At 46.1% G+C, this 24,937-nt stretch overlaps 1 protein-coding gene across 1 annotated transcript in view; it reads right to left on the reverse strand.

Moving 5' to 3' along the window:
- Positions 1-16,620: 16,620 nt before the first annotated feature.
- Vstm4 (V-set and transmembrane domain containing 4) overlaps positions 16,621-24,937 on the reverse strand; it is an 82,988-nt gene continuing 74,671 nt past the window's right edge. The window contains exon 8 of the mRNA XM_090347019.1: positions 16,621-17,627. Within this exon, the coding sequence (XP_090203145.1) occupies positions 17,502-17,627 (126 nt within the window). The 3' untranslated portion in view covers positions 16,621-17,501. The remainder of the gene's footprint in view (positions 17,628-24,937) is intronic.

The raw sequence follows: 24,937 nt of genomic DNA on the forward strand, positions 1-24,937 counted from the left end.
TGCTCCTTTGGGTAAGCCACAGATAAAACAGCTACCTTAGCTGGGCACCCATGGCTCAGGCCTATAATCCTAGCTACTCAGGAGGCTGAGATCTGAGGACCTCAGTTCAAAGTTAGCCTGGATAGGAAAGCTTGTGAGACTCTTATCTCCAATTAACTCTGCAACAAATGCTGGCCATGGATCTGGGGTTCCAGTGGTAGAGTGCCAGCCTTGAGCATAATAGGTCGGGGACAGTGCCCAGGTCCTAAGTTCAAACCCCAGGGCAGGTCCCCAAAAAGAAGGAAAAATACTACTTTCATAGAGAATGAAGACTTCTTTTCTTTTCTATCGTCTCTTGGGGGTCATTCATTCATTTATTTGTTATTATTTATTATTCATTCCCACACCACGGAGATTAACCTCTTCATGGTTAGTCTCTGTCAATTATACAATAGTTTCTTAGTATTTGTTTTTAATGCATGCTTTAATTTTTGAACATCAACTTCACTAATTGTCTGTGAAATCCCAGGCTGGAGGCAGTTTATAGTTTGTTAACTACATGACAATAAATGAAAAAAGGAAGGAAGAAAGAAAGGCGACTGTCTATAGGTCCCTGACATTACTCTGAGAAACATGGTCTTTCTCTAAGGCCCTGGGACAGGCACTCCAGTTTGTTCAGGGACATCAGAATAGAAAGAACAGAATGTTGCAGGGGAAATGGCTCCTGTGAAGCCTGAGGGGAGGAGGAGGCCTGGAGCTCTGTTCCTATCTAGAGTCAGAAGCCGACTCCTGAGCTCAGGGTCTGGCTTCCACTGTGACTTTGGAACTCTGGGGAGAATGCCTGGCTCATGTGCACTTCCTCTGCTAAACAGGACTGGTGGAACTTCCATTGGAGGGTTGCTATGTGCCATAAGTGGTAATGATAAAAGATGCCTGAACTGTTATTCTGTGATACTGGTACTTTGTCTCTGAAGCCAACATCGGCAATGTCATTCATGGAATCCTTGAGTGTGTTCCACACTCCCAAGCCACACCCCATCTTCCCAATATCTCAACCCCAACACTCAATTAGAAATTGTGAACTAGGGGCGGGGAGTTTGGCCTAATGGTAGAGTGCTTGCCTAGCGTGCATGAGGACTGGGGTTTGATAACTTGGTACCACATACATAGAAAAAGCTGGAAGTGGTGCTGTGACTCAAGTGGTAGAGTGCTAGCCTTGACAAAGACCAAGGAACGCGTTCAGACCCAAAAATGTTTGAAATGTGAAGTAGGCCAGGTGCCAGTGGCTCACACGTGTAATCCTAGATATTCAGGAGGCTGAGATCTGAGGATCAAAATTCAAAGCCAGCCTGAGTAGAAAAGTTCCTCATATTGTTATCTCCAATTAACTGGATATGAAACTGTGGCTCAAGTAGTAGAGCCCTAGCCTTGAACACAAAAGCTGAGGGCCAGTGCCAAGGCCCTGAGTTCAAGTCCTAGGATTGACACACACAAAAACTAAGAGCTACTTAGGAATAAATAAGACCAACAATGTGTGAGACCTTAAAACTTCCCCATAAACTACAAAAAACAGTACAGTTCAGGAAAACTGTGGACCTAGTTAAATGGAAACCTGTACAGTAGCATTGGACCCACCCCAAACTAGATATTGTTAACATGTTGATTTCCCCAAAGGGGAGTTAAGATATAATGAATCTCAACCAAAAGACAGTTTTTGGTAGAAATTGACACACACACTCTAAAATGTGTATGGAAATGTTAAGGGCCTAGCATAATCTAGAACCCAAAAGCATTGAACAAAGCAAGAAGCTTCCTGCAAGAACTTTGTGTGTGCATGCTGGTTGTAAGGCTTGAACTCAAGGCCTGAGCCATCCCCCTGTGCTTTGTTGCTCAAAGCTGGCACTCTACCACTTGAGCCACAGCTCCACTTCTGGGGTTTTCTGGGTAATTAATTGGAGATAAGAGTCACGTGGACATTCCTGTCCAGGCTGACTTTGAATCATGATCTTCAGATCTCAGCCCCCTGAGTAGGTAGAATTGATTACAGATGTGAGCCACCAGTACCCAACAATTTCAAAACTTTTTACAAAGCTAGAGTAGTTAAGATAGTGGGCAGATTTCACAAACTGACCCACTCATCGCTAGTGGAGATCAACAAAGATGCCAAGATCACACAGTAGAAAAAAAAAAGACATCCACCATCAATGGCATCACAGCACTGGGCATCCACACGCAAAGGAAAAACACTTGTGATCATACCTCACACCACAAAACGAAAACATGCTCTTAAATGAACCATCATCCTAAACACGATACCTAAAATTACAAAAGTGCAAGAGGAAAAATGCTCCGTGACTTGAAATCATTTAAAGATCCCTAATATTCAACATCAAAAGCAGAATCCATTAGGCAATGATTAGATGAATTAGACTTGAACAAATTTAAGATCTGCTATTCTTTGAAAGACACTGCTGAAAAATGAACACAAAGATACTTGCAGTAAAACTGAAGAAGTCCAAGGCATGTACAAATCATTTGTTTGACCAAAGACTTGCACCCAAATTATAATGGAGGACATCTAAAAGTGAACGATGAGCCAGGCACTGGTGGCTCACACCTGTAATCCTCGCTACTCCGGAGGCTAAGAGTTGAGGATCCTGGTTCAAAGCCAAATTAGACTGACAAGTCTGAAAGACGCTCTTATCTCCTCTTAACCAGCAAAAAGCTAGATGTGGGAGGTGTGGCTCAAGTGGTAGAGCACCAGTGTTAAAGGAAAAAGCCAAAAATTGACATAATGCCCTCGGTTCAAGCCCTAATTCTGCTGTACACACACACACACACACACACACACACACACACACACACACACACACACACACACACACAATGCAAAAGCAAACCAAAAACAGAAGGCCAAGTCAAGAGGTTCTGGCCCTGCCATGGCCTCCCCATGCTTGGCAAGATGTGCTAGACAAGACAGAAGGACCCCTTATCTGGACCCCAGCTCACACTGGCTCTCTTGCTGGCCATTGCTTCTGTCCCTGTGAGGCTCAGAGCACCGTACTGTGGCATTCTCAAACAGATGCCCCAAACCCAGGCAGGACCCCCACCTGCCTCCCCCCACACCCTGGCAGCAGCCCCCTCTGTTGGAGAGCCATTCCAGCTGGCAGCCGGCCACGCATGGGCCTCACTGTGAGAAATAACACAGGTGGACAGCCTGGCCATTTCCTGTACAACACATAATTAGGTTAGATAAGAAACTAGCTGTGTCTAAGTGCTATAAATGTCTATATTAAGCTCTTTGGAAAGTGCCGAGCACTTTGACATTTGAGAGTTCATAGTAATTGAGGTATTGAAATAAAATTGCTTCTGTTATTTAAAAGGTCATTATCGTCTTCAGCTAGATATATGAAGACCATTTTCCACTCTAGTGAGCCGTTCTCTCTGGCACAATTAGTGTCGCTTGCACGGAGGCCTGCCAGGGAGACTCCCACCCAAGCAACCCCCACCAGGCCCAAGGTAGCTGTGAAGATGCATGGAACACCAGAGACACGAGGGGACGCTTCTGCCACGTGAGTGTCCCCGTGGCACCTGCAGGGGACTGGCCCTCTCATAGGTGCATGCAACAAAATGGGGGTCTCCTTCTCACATGCATCTGCAAGGATTCGAACCTGAATCAGAGCAGATGAACTTGGCCTGAGACTGGCCATGGACGGGGAAACAGCAGGAGGTAAGAGGGTGGGGCCAGGAAGGACTGCTCTCCAGTGAGCACTGGAGAAGGAGTAAGCCTTTTACTGGACTGGTAGCTTAAAATGTTATGGGCAGCTCAAGAGAAGCTCTCTCCTTCCCTCCCACCTTCCCTCCTTACATTTTTTCCTCCTTCCCTTCCTCTTTCTTCTCTCTGTGTCACAGAGGAAAAAAATCTTCTACTTAAGGAACAGGAAGGAAGCACGTGGAAATGCTAGAAACCCAACCCAGGGTGGCTGAGAACAGGGACGCCAGGCCTGTTGGGAAGGCTGGTTCCAGAGGGCTGGGGTCATGATTGGGTCTCATGATTCTGTGAGGGCTCAAAGCAAGAATCAAGTCCAGATCTCAAATCATGCTTTGTAAACAGCCACTGGAATGGTCCAGACAAAACTTGAGACTTCTCTTTAATATTCATTAAACCATTTCAACTTCCCTTACTCCAAAATATCAAGTTAAATCAGTAGAATGTTTTAAACTATGAATTAGTGATAAATTCTATTTGTACTAGAACAACTCTATATTCTCTCTCTTTCTCCCTTTCTCCCCCTTCCCTGTCTCCCTCTCTGTCTCTCCATCTCTCTGACTCTATCTGTCTCTGTCTCGGTATCTCTCTCTCTCTGTTTCTCTGTCTCTCTCTGTCTCTCAGTCTCTCTCTGTCTCTCTCTCTCATTATTTTTGTGCTAGTAATGGGACTTGAATTCAGGGCCTGGGCTATATCCCTTATATTTTTCACTTGAGCCACACCTCTATTTCTGTTTTTTTGTTGGTTTGTTTGGGATTTTTTGGTCTGGTTAATTGGAGATAAGAGTTGCACAGACATTCCTGGGCTGGCTTTGAAGAGAGATCCTCAGTTATTAGCTTTCTACACACGCCACTGGCACCCAACTACATACTTGGGTATTGTTCATCTGATATCTCACACTTTTGGAGGGGCCTTAGAGAGAAACCACAGGTTTTCAGCAGCTCTTAAGAGGGAAGCTGTGGCCTTCTGGGTCCATTCTGTATAGCTCTAACAAAACCTCTGTGACTGAGTAATTTACCAAACAAAAATTATTTCTTCTAATTCTCGAGCCTGAAAGGCCCAGGCCAAGGGGTGGCATCTTTCATGGGTCTTCGTGCTTCATTTTCCTTACAGAAGGCACAAGGGCAATAGAACCTCACCAGTCATGACTGAAACACCTCCCGCCAGGCCCCATCCCCTAGCAACTGTCGCTTTGGGGATTAAGTTTCCAGGACATGCTGTTGAGGTAACACATTCAAAGCTACGAGTACTATGGTAACAAATCAGCCAAAGTGTATTTGTTGGACACTTGTCCAACACTTGTAAGAGACCTCATGCTGGTGGAGAGTGAAGAGTTTCATGGGACATGCATGCCTGGAAAGGCAAAACTCGAACACACTTGCACACCCGTGTTCACAGACGCGTTGGTCAGAAGGCAAAAGCAGCACCCATGTTCAGTAACAAGGGAATATGGATGGTAGAATATCATTCAGCCTTGAAAAGGAAAAAAAAATCCTGACCCATGCTAAATAGAGGTGAGTTTTAAGAACTTTATTGCTGAATGAAATGCACCAGTCTATAATCCTAGCTACTTAGGAGGCTGAGATACGAGGACTGAGGTTCAAAGCCTAAATAGGAAAGTATAAATGAGACTGTTATCTCCAATTAACCACCAAATAGGGCTAGCCTCAAGCGAAAAAAAGAAAAAAAGATGAGGAGCAGCAGGCAGGCCCTAAGTTCAGGCCCCAGGGCCAGCACACACACACGCACGCACACACACGCGCACACACACACCCACGCACACACGCGCGCACACACACATACACACACGCACACACACAACTGAAATGGTACAATATCTACCTTGTGTGAGTTTTCTTGAAATGTCACCTTCATAGGGACAGAGGTCAACTGACGGCTCAAAGGGGCTGAGGGCTGAGGGAATGATGGGCTATTGCTTAACTAGTATCGGTTTTAAGATAATGAAGAGGGCCGGGAGTTTGGCCTAATGGTTAAAGTGCTTGCCTAGCATGCACGAAGACCCGGGTTCGATTCCTTGGTACCACATATATAGAAAAAGCTGGAAGTGGTGCTGAGGGTCAAGTGGTAGAGCTCTGGCCTTGAGAAAGTCCAAGGACAGTGCTCAGGCCCTGAGTTCAAGCCCAGGACTGGCCAAAAAAAGATAATGAAGAAGAAGTGCTGGGCATGGATGCTTGTATAGTGATGTAAATGTACTTCATGCCACATAATTACACACTTCTATTATACACTGTGGCTCACACCTGTAATCCCAGCTACTCAGGAGGCTGAGCTCTGAGGACTGCACTTTTTGAAGCCAGCCTGAGCAGGAGAAGTTTGGGAGACTCCTAGCTCCAATTAATCAGCAAAAGTTTAGGAGTGGAGTTGTGGCTCATATGGTAGAGCTGGCATACTTTATATCCATGCATTGTCCACAATAAAATAAATAATTAAAAATAACTATGTTTTCTAGTTAGGTCAGTATTGCGCGTGGCAAGAGGCAGCAGGCTGGGGGGCTCAAAGGTTTGTTCTACTTGGATGCATGTCTATGCTCCAGTCTCAGTGGCAGGAGTAAGATAGTACCAGTAGAGTCATTCAGAGGCATGCCCAGCCTGGCTGAGCATCACATACACACAGGCAATGCTGGTATCATGGCATCCCTGGGAGGTAAAAGGCAAACTGATACAGACAGGGAGCAGGATGGGATGGGTCAGGTGTGAGAGGAGGCTGCCAGGATAGCTGCAATTTTGCTATCTCGGAAGCATTGGCTTCCGAGATATGGCTCTTCGTTATGGAGAAAACACTTAAAAAAAACTTGGCTGGAAATGCTGTGAATGAATGAGACCTGCTAAGATTGTGTAAGGACCTCGGTTCAAATCCCAAGGACCACATTAAAGAAGGGGTTGACCTGGCACTGATGGCTCACACCTATAATCCTAGAGGCTGAGACCTGAGGTTTCCAGTTCAAAACCAGACAGAGTAGAAAAACCTGTGGTATTCTTATTTCATTTTTTTTAAAGGAAGATTTGGCTCAAATGCTAAGAGCACCAACCTTCAGTGAAAATGCCAAGCAAGAATGCAAAGTCCTGAGTTCAAACCCCAGTACTAGTGCATGCATGTGCATACATGCACACACACACACACACACACACACACACACACACACACACACACACGTTCAGGGAATTCAACACCCCAGATGACCCTTTGCAACTATAGACAGCTTGTCAACACAAGCTACCCTCATCACCTTGTTCTAGAGCTGGGATTTCATCTGAGAAAATACAACATTCTCTTCATTTGTAAGGTTTCTTCTGCAGTCGTGGGCCTCCTGCATTTAAGATGAGCTTTTCTGCCATAGAGTATGCCTGTCTGAATCTAACCCTCTCCACTTTTGGTGCCAGTACTGGGGCTTGAACTCAGGGTCTCTTAGTCTCACTTGTTTTCTTGGTGCAAGAAATGGTGTTCTTCCACTTGAGCCACAGCCCCCTTCCAGCTTTTGCTAGTTAGTCGGAGATAGGAGGTTTCATAGACTTTTCTGTCTGGACTGGCTTCAATCTGTGATCTTAAGATCTCAGTCTTCTGAGTAGCTAGAATTCCAGGTGTGAACTACCAGCCCCCAGGCCCTTCTTTTGTTGTTAATAAATTAAAGTTCATACATTAGACTGAAATTGGATACAAAGGCCAGGCAGAAAGCTATTGAAAGTTGAGGACATTTTCCATGTTGATCTTGGCTGTGGAGCTCTGAGTCAGTGGGGCTGTCCTTGAGTTGTCCAATATTCCCTGGGCCCCTAAGAGTCCAGTGTTTCTCTGTCAAAATCTGTGGGCTCCTTTTGTCCCACAGATGGGGAGCTTGCACAGGCCCAACACACAGACAAGTAGACAACACTACAGGGCACCACCAGCCCCGCTGGCCACTGGCAGCGCTATCACCACCCTAGCCTAGCGTGTAATTGGAAATGGGCACAAGAGGCTGCCAGCGGGGTAAATTGAGCAGCGTCAGGCTTGCTGAGTGTGGAAGCTGTGGGTTTGGGCAGAGGATCTGGAGACTGGCTTCAGGGAGAAACAGAATCCATAAGGGCAAAAATATCCTTGCTATGTAGGAGTTTCTTTCTTTCTTTCTTTCTTTCTTTCTTTCTTTCTTTCTTTCTTTCTTTCTTTCCTTCCTTCCTTCCTTCCTTCCTTCTTTTCATGAGTTTTCAAAGCTCCTTCATAATCTTTGTCCATGTTGGATTTTATTTATAAATATTAAGAAGCCATACATAGTAGCCCTCCGTGAGTCTCACTGTTCAAAGGAGAGGAGAAAGCCGTGTGTGTGTGTGTGTGTGTGTGTGTGTGTGTGTGTGTGTGTTGAGGATGGGAGGGAGAGGGTCCTGCAGCTTGAACTCAGGACCTAGGTGCTGTCCCTTTTTAAATTTTATTTATTTATTTATTTAGCTCAAAGCTGGAGCTCTTCCACTTGAACCACTTCTGGGTTTTGTGTGGTTCATTGGTGACCAAAGTCTCACAGACTTACCTGAGCCATCAGCCTCAGATCTCAGCCTCTTGAGTAGCTAGGATTGCAGGCATGAGCCGCCAGCACCCACTGAAAGTTGTGGTTTCATGATTCTGCTCCCCAGAGGAGAACAGTCTGAAGAAGAAAATGTGGCAAGGATACACAGCCAGGACTTGGAGACCACAGCCAGGAGAGGGAAGGCACTGGATCAGCTGACCTTTGTGGAGAAGCCTCTGGGCCTGGCCCAATGCTCACGTGTTCTCAGCAGGGTTTTGTCTTGAGCCAGTATGACCGCTCCTAGTCCTGGGCTTGGGGATCAGCTTGCCTCTTGGGGTATCCCCAGTCTAGGAGAACCCCCATAGGAGCCCCACCTCCACGTGTCTGTCCCTCCCTGTACATCCACCCCTGCCCTTCTTTAAGGCACACTGCTCTCGTTTCTGTTCACGAGTCTTGTCCTTCGCATCAGGAGGTGGGCTTGTTCCTCAAGGAAGATGACTCTTGAAATTCTGTTGGCTGAGGCCATTTTTCAGACGAGAAAATTGGAAGTCAGAGAGTACCAATGGCTTCCAATGCCCCAGCCATGGAAATCCCAGCCGTGGTTGAAGCCAGATCTCTTGATTACAACACCAGTGTTCATATTACTCAGAAGATCCAACATCTCAACATCCATGAGACGGGCCCACACCTGGTCAGTCTTCCAGTGGATTCTTGAAGTTCACACAATGGGTCTTCTTGATCCAGAACCAAGGAGAAAGGAAGAGCCCAGGGCAATGCTTTGCATAGCTCAGACTCATCTGCACTGAGCATTTATTTACTCTCTTGTCCCTGCCCCCAGCAGGTGATCACTCCCTTTGGGTTTCCAGAGACAGGGAATGCTTACCCAATGGTTCAAGGTCACTGAGAAGAACGCCAAAAGGGATGTAGGGTTTTAGGGATAGGGGTGTGGCTCAAGTGGTAAAGCCCCACAAGTATGAGGTCTGAGTTCAAACCCTAGTACTGCCAATTAGGAAAAAATGAGCAGGGAAGGGGTCAATTGTAGAGAATAAGAAGATTCAATAAGTTGGCTGGAGGTGTGGTTGAAGTGGTAGAAGATCAGTTTATCAAACACACGGCGCTAAGTTCAAACTCCAGCTTTTACAACAAAAGAAAAAAAAGGAAGGAAGGAAGGAAGGAAAAATCCGGATTGTAGCAATAGAAAAAAGTGCACATGCAAAAAGATAACTACAGACACTTAAATTATCTGGAGATTCAATCCCAAGTCTAGTACCCAAGCCATATGAAACCATTAGACATTAGTAGTTAGTTTATAACCTGTTGTTGACGCTTGATATACATTACCATTTTACTTGAAAATAGAATGAAAGGGGGAGAGGAAGAGAAGAGCCTAAAAAGATAAAAAGGGAAGTTTTGACCAAGGAAGGATCGTGAGAATAATGTATGGGGTGTAGAAAGAACAAGTGGAGTTGGACTTGAAGAAGAGGACAGTGTGAAAGCCCAGAGGTGTTTACAAGCTCTCACAAGTGGCCACGAGGTGGCGCTGTCAACACCAAGTAGCAGTGCTGCAGCTCAGTCCACAGAGAAGCAAGAAGGGTCCAAGACACTGCCTGGATCTGGCCTAAGAGACAGTGCATCCCTGCACACCCAGATCTGCTCAGGAAGCCCTGACTTCTGTATAAAGCACTCCTTGCCATCTCCCTACCAATGGTCAAGCTGGCCAGTGACAGAGGAATCTGGGCATTCTCTACTTGGATATTTGGAATAAGCCACATGCATGGTAACAAACTGCATAAAGTTCCCTTCATCTGGAGATGAGGAGGTGAAGAATTCCAGAATTTAGGAAGACTTCTTAATGGAAGATTTTTTTAATGGAACATCTAACGGATCTCTGTGTGCTTTCTGTACACCTGTGGGCATACCACGGTCCCCTTCCCACTGCAGTTTTTCTCCTGCCTTCTACAGGAGCCATTTCCTCATAAGAGACCCAAGCTGTCCTTTGAATTGATAGAGAAGCCTGGTGTGCTTGCTGTCCTCCCTCCTTGCTCATTTTAGAGGCCTCATTCTAAATCCTCAGGGCTCATTTCCCGGGTGGCCCATGGTTCTGCTATACTGTAGTGGGTATTTAGGCCTGGTAGTCCTGCTTTCAAAGTCCAAGAAGAAAGTGGCTGCTTATCCAGGAGGCTGAACTATATCCTAACAACTTGGAAGCATAATTTTAGTTCTGATGGGATTGACTTGGCCAGTCTCCGTATGAGGGACCAACCTCTGGCAGATTAGAGGGCACAGGACAGTCAGAGGTGAACACAGGAGTTCATGAAAGAGATGACCTGTGCTGACATGAAGCAGGGACCATGTGCAACAAAGAGTACAGGGAGGCCAGCAGCAAGGAGAACTGGGATTACACGGCTTCAGCTCTATCCCTGGGGGCAGTGGGCTGAGCTGCAGAGCCTCTGCATCCTCCCACTGCAGATCAAGCTGGGATGCCACTGGCTTAATGAAATGAGATGAAAGTCTGCTCCACACAGTGCCTGGAACCTGGCACTCTCAGTACAAAATAGTAGTAACCAAAGGAGGATACACTTAGGGGAGGAACAAGAAGGCACAATGTGTATGTGCACCTGATCATATAAGATAATATTGATCAAAACGAACTCCAGGAAATGGAAACAAGAGGGTTTTTTGTTGTTGTTGCTGATTTTTTTCCTTCTTTTTGTCTTGTTTGTTTTGAGGGGGCACAGAAATGGAGGATACAAAGGGTAAACAAACACAGCAGTGGTACTCACTGGACACTAGGTGCAAAATGACCTATACACTTTGTGGATGGAGATGGGAGGGGAAAACTGGGAGAGAACAAGGGAAGGGGAGACACTATCCCAAAAGAAATGTATTTTTTACCTGACTCATGTAACTGTAACCCTTCTGTACATCCCCTTTATAATAATAAAAAAGACATTTTAATAAGATAATTTCAAAATGATAATTACCACTCTCTCAGAGCTCTGTGAAGAGCTGGATCCTTCCCAAGGGCTGAAGAAAGCATGGAGTGGAGGAGATACTGTCCTTCTCTTGGGGAACCACAGTACTTAGCTGAACAAAGATCAGGCCTAAGAGATCAGAGTATGCCCAGGTGGGCAAGGTAGGGGCATCAGAGGTCACACAGAGGTCATAGGTGGAGGTCACAGAGCTGAGAGGCAACAGACCAGATCCCAGCGAGGCCCCAGTGAGGCAGGTCCCTTCCCACTTACCCTGGCTTTGGCTCAGTGTGGTCTCTGGAGACACTTACAATCAGGGGCCTGGTATAGTATCGCTGAAATTCTTATAGATGGATTTCTTAAAAGAAAACTAACTCTCATGCATTCAACAAGGCTCCTGCATAAGGCTGATAGCTGATGGTGGATTCTTTGAGACTTAGAGGTAAACCAGATGTCTAGAGTTCTACACCTCCATACAACCAGGAAGCAATCTTACCTAGTTGCCCCCATAGCTAACAAATAGCAATAAAGAGAACAAGCCTCCATTTCCTTCCCCAGCAGCCACAGCCCCCCGACCAACCACTAATGAGCTTTTCTCCCATTTGCTGATGGAAGACTCTTGTAATAAAAGTTAATATAGAAGATCAAAGTGTGTTTAACCCAAGCTGTAAACATCTCTAATTCTATTTAAAACTATAAGGTGCATTTAGCCATCAGCCACTAAATTGGTGTGGAACTAATTGTGCTGTGTTTATTAGAAAGCAGACGCCTTACACATTCAGTAGGAGACATATCTATAACATCCATGCCACACTATGGGGAAAAAAAACCACACAAATCACCTCAGAAAAATACACAAAGTGGAGCAGACATAGCCAAGAGTCAAAGCCTGTTAATTTTGTGTACTTTGGAATTTTGTTTCTCTCTCAGGGAACACCATTACATTTTTTAAGTGATATATACTATTCATTCAGAACAAGCAAAAAAAAAAAAGAAAGAAAGAAAAAAAGGACATAACCTCCAATCTAGGTGACTACCCAGAATTCACACAGCTCACTCATTTTTTTCCTTTGAGAAAAGGTAATGGCCTTCTCCTCTCTCTCCCAACCCCTTCACTGCCCATGGTCTCCTTTTCAAGGCTCCCGTGGAGCTGTCCTTCTAGACACAGGCACTGCTCAGTCCCAGGTACCTTCTAGCCCTCTGGTGGCTTTTCCCTGAGGACTCTGTCCATCGTTAGGACTCCAGCTTTGACATGAAGTCTGAAAGCATCCTTCCCTGATGCCATGTTCCCGACAGTTATAGCCTTTCTACTCAAAGTAAAACCCAGTGGCCACAGCGCTGATATTCTCTGGAAGTTTTTTTGAAATTCAAAAATCCCAGGCCCTATGCCAGCTCTGCTTCCAGGATCCCTAAGTTACCCAGGCCACAGGTGATTTGTGAAGTTTAGGGTAGGCTAGTCTTCATGACCCTCTCCCACAACTCAAGCTCAACAAGGCTGCCCTGAATGCAGCTTCTGCTTCCCTGAAAGCAGAATTTCTGGTTTCTTTTCCTTCTCAGTGAAGAGCTTCTGCCCCAGGTTGGCGGGCTGGGGTGTGTTTCTGGCTCACCCTCTGATCCCAGTCTCCAAGACCAGTCTCCAGTCGGGGAAAACATCACGTTCTGAATGGAGGTCTTAACTGTAGGGCCAACACAAATAGGCTCACACCACATACACGCACTGGTCCACGGGAGGCCCCAGACCCTCCACGCTGCTTCAGCCGTGCTGGTGGCCCCATTCTGCTCCAAAGGAGTCAATGTCTTAAGGAGAGCCAGAGTGTACTAGTTCTCCATTGAGAAGGACCACTCCAGCCCTGGGGTAGGTCTGCAGAGGCTCAAGGTTACAAATTGGCTTTCCCCATCCATAGGAGCTATGTCCACTGAATGTATTTGAAATAAATGTATGCTGACAATGAATATGTATAGACTTCCTTTTCTTGGCATTGTTCCCTACACAATAGGACAGGGCAGCTCTTTACATAGCACTTTTGTTTTGTATTAGGTATTATAATTCATCTAGAGATTATTTACAGCACATAGGATGTGCGTGATTATGTGCAAATACTTTATTATTATTATTAATAGTTTTGTGCCGATCCTTGTAAGTTTAGTGTGTGTGTGTTTACTGGAGGTAAGAGTCCCCCAGACCTTCCTGCCTAGGTTGGCTTCAAACTCCAATCCTCAGACCTCAGCCTCCTGTGTAGCTAGGGTTATAGGTGTAAACCACCAGTGCCCATATCTTGGCCCAGGTTCTTTTTAACTATGTTTACCAAAGTGACAAGAAGGCTATGAATTGTTAGTAACAAAAAAGTCACTGACTTACTTACTGATACCTGGATCAACCTACATCATTATGCATTTAAATTATGATTATGATGAACTTATGTTATTTTTACACCAGTAAGAATCAAGAAGGTGGTAGGTTAGATTTTTTTCTTCTTTTCCCTGAGCACTGGATGCTGTATTGAAGCCAAATCTCTCCTCAAGTAGCATTGCTTTAATTTGGGGCCTGGGGCTTTCTCTGGCAGGGCAATGAGATGTTACTCAGGTGTGATTTTGTTACCCTTCTTTGCTTGCTGTGATGCTTCATAGTAGTCACGTCTAGGACCAAAACTCATCAACAAATCTGAGCCTGCCTTCTCACTGTATTCTGAGTGATGAGTCTATGTTAGCTTCAACTTCTGTAAATTTGTATATAATCCCCTTGGAAAATGAGACCCTTGTAGTTGGCCCCTCAGGGATTCCTAATAAGAACAAATTGGAAAAAGTTTCCTAATTTCTATTTGAATGATGATTAGCTTTAGAAAAGTCAATGATTGAGAATGAGCAGACATTCTGTGTGTGTGTGTGTGTGTGTGTGTGTGTGTGTGTGTGTGTGTGTGTGTGTGGTCCTAGGGCTTGAATTGAGCTTTTTCGATTCTTTGTTCAAGGTTAGTGCTCTACCACTCAAGCTCAGCTCCACTTTTTAATTTTTTTCCTGGTTAACTGGAGATAAGAATCTTATGGACTTGTGTTCCTACACTGGCTTCAAGCCATGGTTCTCAGATCTCAGCCTTCTGAGTAGCAGGACTGACTATAGGTATGAGTTTCCAGTTTGTGGCTCAGACACATTTATTAAGCTCACATTGGCAAGAATGACCACATTTATCACCTCAAATAAGCATCAGATATAAATCCTCCACTGCTTGCAGGTCTGGATAGAGACGAAACGACACTGGGGTGAAGCTAGGCATAGATGCTCTTTGAAGCTTCCATTCTCCCCTAAGAAACATCTTCAGGGAGGGGTGACCAGAAGGTCCCCTATTCACACATTTTAGTGTCCATCTGTGTAGCTATATCAAGAGTTTGGGAGAAAAGGACTAAATTGAATCTATCATAATGACAGATTCAAATGGGCTATATGTCATTGCCAAACGTTGGTGGCTCATGCTTGTAATCCTAGCTACTTGGGAAGCTGAGATCTGAGACTCCTGGTTTAAAGCCAGCCTAGCCAAGAAAGTCTATGAGACCCCCATCTCCAGTTCACCACCCACAAGCCAGAAGTAGTGGAGGTATGGCTCAAGTGGTAGAGCACCAGCCTGAAAGAAAAAAACAAACAACAGAGAGTATGAGGCTCTGAGTTCAAGCTCTAGCACACACACACACACACACACACACACAGCCTGTGGTATGCTTAGTGGAATGGGTTTGTTCCTAGTTCACATTGGTTATAAAGGGTGCAACTGTAGGGCCAAGAGTATCTGAAGATATCGCGTGTACCTTGTCACATTCAATTCTCCATCCCACCTGGCACCTTGGTGGCCCCACATACCCATATTGGTCTTTGTATTAATTATAGGAGTCACCAAGCATCCTCAAACCTCGGTACCACAATTGGCTGGAACGCTGTCAAGGTAAGATAGGATGTTTCTATGACACTTGAGATATGAAAGGCGTGCCCTCCACAGCCTCCCCTCCCACAGAGGACGACCTTGATGGCAGCAGGTTCTTTCTAATAGTCGCCCTCCTACTTTCTGTGGGACATAGCCATTCTCTTTCTGATCTGGAAGAGACAGGGGGAATGAGATGCAGGTGTTGGCCAGAAGTTCAATTTTCATTTTGTAAGGGAGACCTTTCTTGGCATCCATTTGATTCTTCCCAATAAACCACAAGAACTACTCATAGGGTATGAGGGGTTGTTGAGATCATTACTAGAGAGCTAAATTTGCCTTTACTTGAGGGAGGGGAGTCAGTCCTGGAGCTCAAGCTCTGGGTGCTCTCCTTGTGCTTTTGTGTTCAAGGATAGTGCTGTACCACTTGTGCCCCAGCTCCACTTACCAATATTTCGGTAGTTATTTACAAAGAAGAATCTGATGGACTTTCCCACCTAGACTGGCCTCAAATCTCAGCCTTTTGAGTAGTTAGAATTACAGGTGTAAGCCACTGGGGCATGGTACATTTTGAAGCTATTTCAGAGCTAGGGATGTAGCTCAGAGATAGAGTATACTTACCTAGCATGTAAAAAACCCAGGATATACTCCCCAGGGCTGGAAAAAATTACTATTGTAATGGAGGTTTTTCACAATGCAATTTTTGAAGCCTTGAAGATTTCTGACAATGCAAATGGCTTTAAACTAAATCTCAAATGAGATCATTTGTACGGCAAGTTACAGTTCCCAGAACCTGGTAATAAATCTCCTTTCTCCCATTTTCCCCTTAAGAATTCTATAAAAAGCTGAAGTCACCTGTACATACATATGGAATCTGAGGCTATAAGAAATTCAACCAATGTCACACCCCATCGATGGGCACAACCACAGGCCAGCTGTGTTTAACAGAGATGATTTATCACATGTACACGGTCCATCACATAGCCAAGTGATTTCCATAGTGTGTAGTGAACAGCCATCCAGAGTCTGTTCACACATCAGAAACATCCTTAACACTAACAGATGACTCTTGCAGGAAGAATCCACTCAGCGAGTCCAAGACTCCTATGTGCCACATGGTCCACAGAATTACTTCCCCACGGATGAATATCCACACATCCTGATGCCCATCCATGCCGATCGGAATTCACACCGAAGGATGGGATGGGAGAGCATTAGTGGGAGGCCGAGTGCCAGGACAGGTTTCCAGAGTGGTATGCACTTCTGCTTCTCCTGCCCTAAGGAAACCTGGCAAAGGACCCTGCTTTCCTCCAAGGCAGCAGTCAGTACCAGCTGACTAGAGCTCAGAAGAGATTCTCTTGCCCATGTGTCCATTGGTGCTAAACTTCCTTCTCCTCTTCTTCTCTTCATCCTTTCATTTCCTTTTCCGTGTGTGTGTGTGTGTGTGTGTGTGTGTGTGTGTGTGTGTGTGTGCGCGCGCGCGCACACACCAGTACTAGGGCTTGAACTCAAGGCCCTAGTGCTCCCTCTTAGCTCTTTTATTCAATGCTGGAGCTCTACCATTTGAGCCACACCTCGACTTGGGCATTCTAGTGGTTAGCTGGAGGTAAGAGTCCTGCCTGGGTTGGTTTCAAGCTATGATCCTCAGTTCTCAGCCTCCTGGATAGCTAGGATTACAGGTGTGTACCACAAACTTGCTTCTTTGGCAAAAAGGCAAGCTGTATGTTTCTCTGTCAGCCCGGATCTGCTGCAAGGGCCAGCGCTTTGGAATGGCACCTTCTGGATCTGCGGCTTCAGATGAAGATGAACAAGGAGAGAGCACCAGGGATACTGGGGAGAGACGCCAGGTCTTTCACAGTGTGGCTCTTAACATCACCGGGATCATCACATCTATTTAAAACCATGGCTGCCCTCAGGTATGGCTGCCTGCACAGCTTCTTAGGTTCTGGGGGTTGAGGCAGGACCATCTGCACCTTGGAAAACAGTGTGTCCATCTGACCCTCTGCCTCTGATGACATTCCCTACAGCTATAATCTTTAGGCTGGGTAGCCCAGATACAGAAAGGGTGGATGAGGAAGGCTTTAAAAAGAACTGAGCCAATCAAAACTCAGGAAAGGAAGAGGAGAGAGTGAGGAGGATGGCTCCGCAAAGTCATCAGGGGCTCTCAGAGCAGAGTTCTCAGACCCAAGGGTCAATCTAGGCACTTGCTCATCCTGGGAGGCTCGACCAGGGGCTGGGACCCCCTCTTCCATGGGGAAGTAGCCGTGTACCTCTTGGAAGGCACTAGAATGCAGCTGGGAAGGGGCTTCCCACTGCATAGAAGGCACGAGTGAAAATACAAAAATAGGGGCTTTGTTTCTGAGGTTTCATAAATAACTAAGGCAGAGCTAGAGCTTGTTCTCCTCGAAGAGGATCTGTGCATACACGGTGCTGGTAGGGACGCCTTTCGCAGTCTGGTGTGGCTTGACCAGCTCCAGCTCTGCATACGTCAGGTTTTCTTCAGCAATTTTTGGCTGTGGAGACAACAACAGAGTTCTCATTGTGATATCACCTGTCCATTCATCATGCATGTGTTTTCACATTTGGGGAGGGGCTTTAAAGAGAAACAAGTGAACCCAAGTGTTTCTTTGGTTTTTGATTTGGGGTGTGTGTGTGTGTGTGTGTGTGTGTGTGTGTGTGTGTGTGTCATGTGTCAGTCCTAGGGAATGAGCACAGGGCCTAGGCACTGTCCCTGAGCTTTTTTGCTCAAGGCTAGTGCTACCACTTAAGTCAGAGCTCTTCTTCCAGCTTTTTGGTGGCTAATTAGAGATGAGTCTCACAGATTTTCTTGCTCAGGCTGGCTTTGAACCAGAATTCTCAGATTCAGCTCCCTGAGTAGCTAGAATTACAGGCAGGAGCCACCAGAGCCCAGCCCAAAAAGTTTTTGTTTTTTTCCATATATTTTTTATTGTAATTAATAGAAGGGTTACATTATATTCACCAGATAGATGGTGCATTACTTCATAAACATTGATACCCTTTCTCATGTCTTGGTCCCCATTTCCCTCACCTTCTCCCCCCACTCATCTTGATTTTCCCCTTCCCTATCCAATTTCACATAACCAATTAAGCATATATAGAATATATCAGGTGAAATATTGTAACAATATGAGATAACCAAGGGATAGCAAAAGGGATGAGAGATAACATAGTGCATTAAGGACAACAGTCAATGCATTACATGGCTTTTGTTTCTATATCTTGGAGGTCCTTTCATTTAGCGTCACACTATATGGCCTTATGTATCTAGATTTTGTTGTATTTTAAATCTCTGCTAGGAGAGCCCAAGGCCAGCCCAAAAAGTTTTAAAGCATGTATGGAACCCAAAACAAAGTAAGGATAGCTCTTGGTTCTGGGGCTGGCTTCAAGCTGCAATTCTCAGACACTAGCCCTTGAGTAACTGGACTACAGGCGTGAGCCACTGCTGCCTGGCTAGAAAATGTGAATTAATCAGCATCAAATGGTAGGGAGAATACCATCTTAATCACATTGGGTGAGGCCTTGACAAGAGACGACTAAGCAGCCTGCATAAAATGTCTTGCCACTTTTGATGTCCATTTATAGGGATGAGTCTTGCTTGTGTCTCTCTCTCTCTCTCTCTCTCTCTCTCTTTCTCTCTCTCTCTCTCTCTTTCACACACACACACACACACACACACACACACACACACACAATCTTTACATGGCTTCCTTGTTGTTCATCTCTTACTTGTCCACAAAAACCCTGTTTATACTCTTGCTTTGGGTTTCATCACATTTCACATTATAATGCTTCCATTTAGAAATGCCCTGTGTCTTCCAATGAACACTCAAAACCCAACTCATGTAAATTTTAGGACCAAGATTTATGAAATCACATTGTCCAGGTGTTTTTTTTTATTGCATTTACCTTGAAATTGCATTGTTTTCTAGTGTAGATTATCTGTTTATTCTCAAGTTATTTCATTAGGTTTGGATATGAAAAATAACACCAGTTTTCTCAATACAGGTCACCAGACTGGGCTACTGTGTTGTTTTCATACATTTTTATGATGTTCCTATAGTACACATAATTGAATAAAGCCAAAACACACTAAATAAATAATTGCATCTAGCAAAGCAATAAAAACAAATAAAATTAGCACTTTCATAAGTAGAAAAGGTACTTCAATTGCTGCTATAAACAACAGCCCACTATAAAAATGTGCGTAATCAATTCCCTTATGCATATTTCTGGACTATAATAATTTGATTGAGACAGCAGGCAGGACGTGCAGGATTGGGAAGTGTATGCAATTTGCAGGATGAGATGTAGAATAGCAGTCCAGAAAAGCAATTCCTATTACCCAGTGTATTTCTTGCCAGATTTGACTTGGCACACCCCCTTTCTTCAGGCTGATTATCAGTGGATGGGTGGAGTGCACCTGAGAAGTAGCTTAGAGCCCCCTCACCCTAAGACTAGAGAACAGACAGTGAGACCAGGATCCAGGGGAACCAGGAATAATTATAGAAGAGGTGGCTGCCATGGGAGGGGACAGAGCCAAGGTGGGGGACCCGCTGTACACCTCATCTATGTTCCAGCTAAGTGAATTCACCTGCAATCTCCAGTAAACAAAGGAAATTTGGCTCTAAGCCAAGATGCCATGCACACACATGAGTGTATGAGTGTGTGTGTGTGTGTGTGTCCAGAGTTTCCACCCTGACTGGTCGGGAGGATACTGGGTTCCAGGGTGAAGAGAAAGCAGGCCAGGCAGCCACAGAAACCAGGCAAGTCATCTCTATCAGAGTCATGAGCTACCCCGGGTCACCCAGACTCTGAGCATGACACCCCCTGAATCCAGAAGGGGAAGAACTCCAGATTGTCCCCAGCTTCACACCTGAGTACATGAGAGCTCTGCTGAGATGGAATCTCCATGTCAGGATGGTTTCATAATCCCTGGGTGCCTGCTTTCCTGATGCTCTAAAGCTGTGGCTTCTTTCCTCTTCCTTTTATCCTTCCTTCCCTCCCTTTACATTCCCTCCCTCCTTTCCCTGCCACCCTCCCTCCCTCCTACCTTCCCTCCCTCCCTTCTCTCCTTTCCTTTTTTTTGTGCTAGTCCTAGGGTTTGAACTCAGTGTCTGTGCTGAATTTTTTTTGCCAGTCCTGGGACTTGAACTCAGGGCTTGAGCACCGTCTTTGAGCTTTCTCAAGGATGGCGCTCTACCATTTCAGCCACAACACCACTTCTAGCTTTTACTTTCTTTTTTTTGCCAGTCCTGGGCTTGAGCTCAGGGACTGAGCACTGTCCTTGGACTTTCTCAAGGCTAGAGCTCTACCACTTGAGCCTCAGCACCATTTCTGGCTTTTTTCTGTGTATGTGGTACCGAGGAATTGAACCTGGGTCTTCGTGCATGCTAGGCAAGCACTTTAACCACTAGGCCAAACTCCCGGCTACTTCTAGCTTTTTCTATGTATGTGGTACCAAGGAATCAAACCCGGGTCTTCAAGCATTGTAGGCAAGTACTCTACCCCTAGGCCAAATTTCTGTCCCCTGTGCTGAACTTTTTAAAATGACCTCTATCCTCCTCCTCCTCCTCCTCCTCCTCCTCCTCCTCCTCCTCCTCCTCCTCCTCTTCTCTTTCCTTCCTTCCTTCCATGCTGGGCTGAGGTGGGGTGAAGAAGAGGGACAGTTCTGTAGAACAGGGCTCCTTGACCCAGGAGGCGATCCTGCTACCTCTATATGCTATATAGATAGATCCGGCTGCAGGATCTCAGGGTACCAAGAAGGAAACTCAAAGCCCAAGTGTTCAGTGTGGGGTGTGGGGAGAGGGACACAGTGGATCCTGATCTCGGGCTCCGTGAACTCGTGGGCCCATGCAGGGTCCACTCACCGTTTCCAGATTTAGGTGCCTGAGAATTCAAATACACCCCCTGTTCATCTATCTCCCCAAGACACTGCATTGAATGCAAGATAGAGCTAAGGAGGGGATGGGTGCCCTTCTGTACTCTATTCACTTCAAAACAATCAATACAAAGGTGGCAGAGATACTAGGCCTTGGCCTGTGCTGGTCTATATCTGGCCCTGTGCTCAGATAGTTTGTTCTGTTTTAAGACAAAACATGCTACTAGATCTCAGGATAAAATCAAATCTAGAACATATAACAAGGTCTGGGACTCACACTCTTAAGGCAGTGCAGAAGGTTCAGGGGTGGCATTAGATCTCTAGGGAAGCTCTTGGCAATCACAGCCACCTGCCCTCAATACAACTCAGCTTCCTCTAACCCCAGGCACATTCCAGAGACATTGCCACCCACAGCTCTCCATTCCCTGCCCTCTCTCCCCTTCTCCCCACTCCAATCTTTTGTAGCACATAACTTCAGGGAATTGTCCCCCCCCACACACACACATTCTGTATGATTCCAGGAACATTTGTCAAGGTTGTTGAGTATATAAATGAAATTTGCTCCTTTTCATTGCTGTGTAGTATTCCGAGGCATGCTTCATACCACAGTTAGTGGACTGAATTACTATCAACACAATTGTATAGGCTTGGTGTACCATGTTCATTTCTCTATAGTACTTGTTCTGGAGTGGAATTGCTCAGTAGGGTGAGTGCAGCTTTCTAAGGTGCTTCCCAATTGTGCTTGGAGAAGGTAGTTCTTGATTCCCACAGCAAAACATTAGTGTGTCAGGGCCTCTTTATTCTTTCCACCCCTCGGTTCTCTATGCTGCTGGAACCATCCTACACTCAAGCACTCATTAATGGCTAGGTGGTGGTGAAGTTCCCATCTCCAGGTGAAGGGAGGATTATCACCTCGCCCAGGTCTGGAATGCTTCCAGGAGTCTAGTCTCTGGACTTCAGGGATGACCAAGTATTGCAAGTATCAGATCATCGACCTGGCTTCTCCTACCCTTCTGCCCCCACCAAGAGGTAGGGCTACAACCCCAGACACCAGCTCAGCCTGCAGCTCCCGCCTCTAATTTAAGCCTGTCTTTCCTCTAGTTCAGGGTGATGATTATAGAAAATGCATCCAGGGAAAGGAATGACTAGAGTTTGCTGACACTAGAGAAACAAACCCCTCAGGGATCCGCAAGTGCCACATCTCTTAGAAACACGTACACCTCCCACTCCTAATGAGTAGTTTCTAAGGATTTCATTCTGTGGGCGTTGTTTCCATGAGTCTAGCTGCAAGTTACTGTTGCAACCAGCAGGAAAGAAGACTAGTATTCTCTTTCCCAGACTCCCACAGGACAATTCCTTCTCCTAGACATCAGTGTCAGATGTACATGTGGAGTTCTGTTAGGAATGAGAGGGGGAAAAATACAGGGAACCGGATTCTGGTGGCTCACGTCTGTAATCCTTAGCTACTCAGAAAACTGAGATCTGGGGATCATGGTTCAGAGCTAGCCCAGGCAGGAAAGTCTCTTGTCTTCAATTAGCTACCAGAAAGCCAGAAGTGGAGCTGTAGCTCAAGTAGTAAAAGTGGTAGCCTTGACCTAAACACTGCCGAGAGCCTGAGTTCAAGCCCTAAGACTGGTGCGTGCGCGCATGCGCACGCGCGCACGCACGCACGCACACACACACACACACACACACACACACCACTGCAATGGAGCCTCTACAAGTTGCCCAATGTCAAAAGTACAAGAGGGGTAAGGCCATTGTCACAGCCACGGATCAGTATACAGGACAAGAGTGTTTATGCTGCTGTTACCCTTAAGCTGAAACAGGGGCTTCAGTTCTGCAGAATCTACCCTGTCAGGAATCTGCTTACCTGGGAGAGGATGAGAATTATCAGGGGCCACATTGCCTCATCTGCTTCTAAGGTAAGTGCTCATCTTTTATCCAATGGGGAAGTAACTGGTAAAGCCAAGTCTTCCCTGAACAACCACCCTTGCACACACAGCCAAGGCCACACGGACTGAGGCATGGTAAACATGGGGTGTACCTGTGGAAGGGGGTGCTTCATGGATCTCCGCAGACCCCAATCTAGAAAAGAAAAGTCTACCCAGTCCCTGTCAGATCTGCTGTCATCAGTACATCTTGGAGATGATGTTGACTTGTTTGAGTTCCTCAGGTCTGCTGTCTGGCATCCTTTTTCATATACAAATGTATTATTGCTGGGCGCCAGTGCTCACGCCTGTCAGCCTAACTGCTCATGAGGCTGAGATCCGAAGATCTCAGTTCAAAGTCAGTCCTGGCTGACAAAATCTGTACAACGAACTAGCATAAATCCAAAAGATAAAGGGATAGGGTGAGGCCCTGAGTTCAAGCCTCATGACTGACACAAAATAAATACATACATAGATACACATAGTATCTCTCGGATGCACCTGTTAAATAGAAGTAAAGAATCAGCCTCAAGAGATATTCCCAGAGGGAAGTGTGAAATGCAGGGCCTGGGGACAGGCTAAGGTGTCTTCCACTTTAGCCCCACAAGCAAGGAGCCGGACTCAATGGCCATAGCCCCCTCTCAGATGAACAAACCAACCTAAACTGACTGGAACATCATTCTAGATGACCAGCTGGCTCAAACCAGAGTTTGAGTTCAGCCAGGTGTAGGTGGCTCACGCCTATAATCCCAGCTGCTCAGGAGGCTAAGATCTGAGGATCACAGTTCAAAGCCAGCCCGGGAAGGAAAGTTTGTAGGACTTTAATTTTCAATTAACTACCACCACCAACACCCCTACACACCAAAAAGCAAGAAGCGGAACAATGACACAAGTGGTAGAGCACTAGCCTTGAGCAAAGAAGCTTAGGGACAATGCCTAGGTCCTTAGTTCAAGCCCCAGGTCTGGTAAGATTCTGAGTTCTGAGCTCATGAGCTTTCCCATGGAGAAAACTTGGCTGGTAAAGCTCAGTGGTACAAACTGCATGGCACTTAGAAGTGGGTGGGGAGCGTGGGCCCTGCCCTGGACAGAGGCGGGGCTCACTGTGGAAGGACAGAGGCCCAGAGGCCACGGTGCCTTAGGCTTTGCAAAGGTGGACACTCTGGGGCTGCCACAGAGGGCAAAGAAGGGAGTCACATGGAATTCAAGTGGCCTGTGCTTTCTTGCCACAGCCTCTGCCTTCCTATTCCCAAGGCACCTGGTGTCCAAGATGGCAGCAGGTATGCCTCTGAGCAGCATGGATGGGTATCGCTCCTGTGTGGAGCTGTCTTCTGGTTACATGAAGAACATGGCTGAATGTGGCATGAGGGGCATTTCCTACAGAAACTTGGAGCTTTACCCAAGTCTGATTAGCCCTGGTCCTTGAAGCCCGTGGTACTGGTCCCCTAGGACCTCAGGCTCCAGAGGCAGAATCTTCTCAAAGCAAACAGCATTGAGGCTGTGGTACTAGTGGACCTGAGAATGTGGCCACAGCATAGGTCAGTGCTGGAATTCAGCCACGCTCTCCAATCCACCAAGCATCTCTTGACTGTCAACTTAGGCATGTCTTCTAACCCAAGCCAGGTGTCCAGAGACACAAGGGGTCCGGGAATCACTCTACTCCATCTATGTATAAGCTTGGGATCTATCTACCTGGATTCCTACCCGCACTCCCAGTCTCTGTGGTTCCCTGGTGCTTAGGGCTCCATTGTCCACTGTACTCCAGCAATATGGGAGAAGGGAGAAGATACAGACCTCAGAAGACCAGCATCAGAGATGGAGACTACAGTCTGCAGTTTTTGTGAGCCCATGGGATTAGATGAACTTACTAGGAATTCCTGAGCAAAGCCAAGTCACATCACCACCCTTACCCCACACCACTATCACCTCCACCACCATTAAAACCACCACCACCATGATCCCCACCCCACCATCACCTCCACCACCACCATCATCA

This window comes from Megascapheus bottae, chromosome 15 (assembly GCF_031878675.1).
Source record: "Megascapheus bottae isolate mThoBot1 chromosome 15, mThoBot2.hap1, whole genome shotgun sequence".
NCBI classification, from domain to species: Eukaryota; Metazoa; Chordata; class Mammalia; order Rodentia; family Geomyidae; genus Megascapheus; species Megascapheus bottae.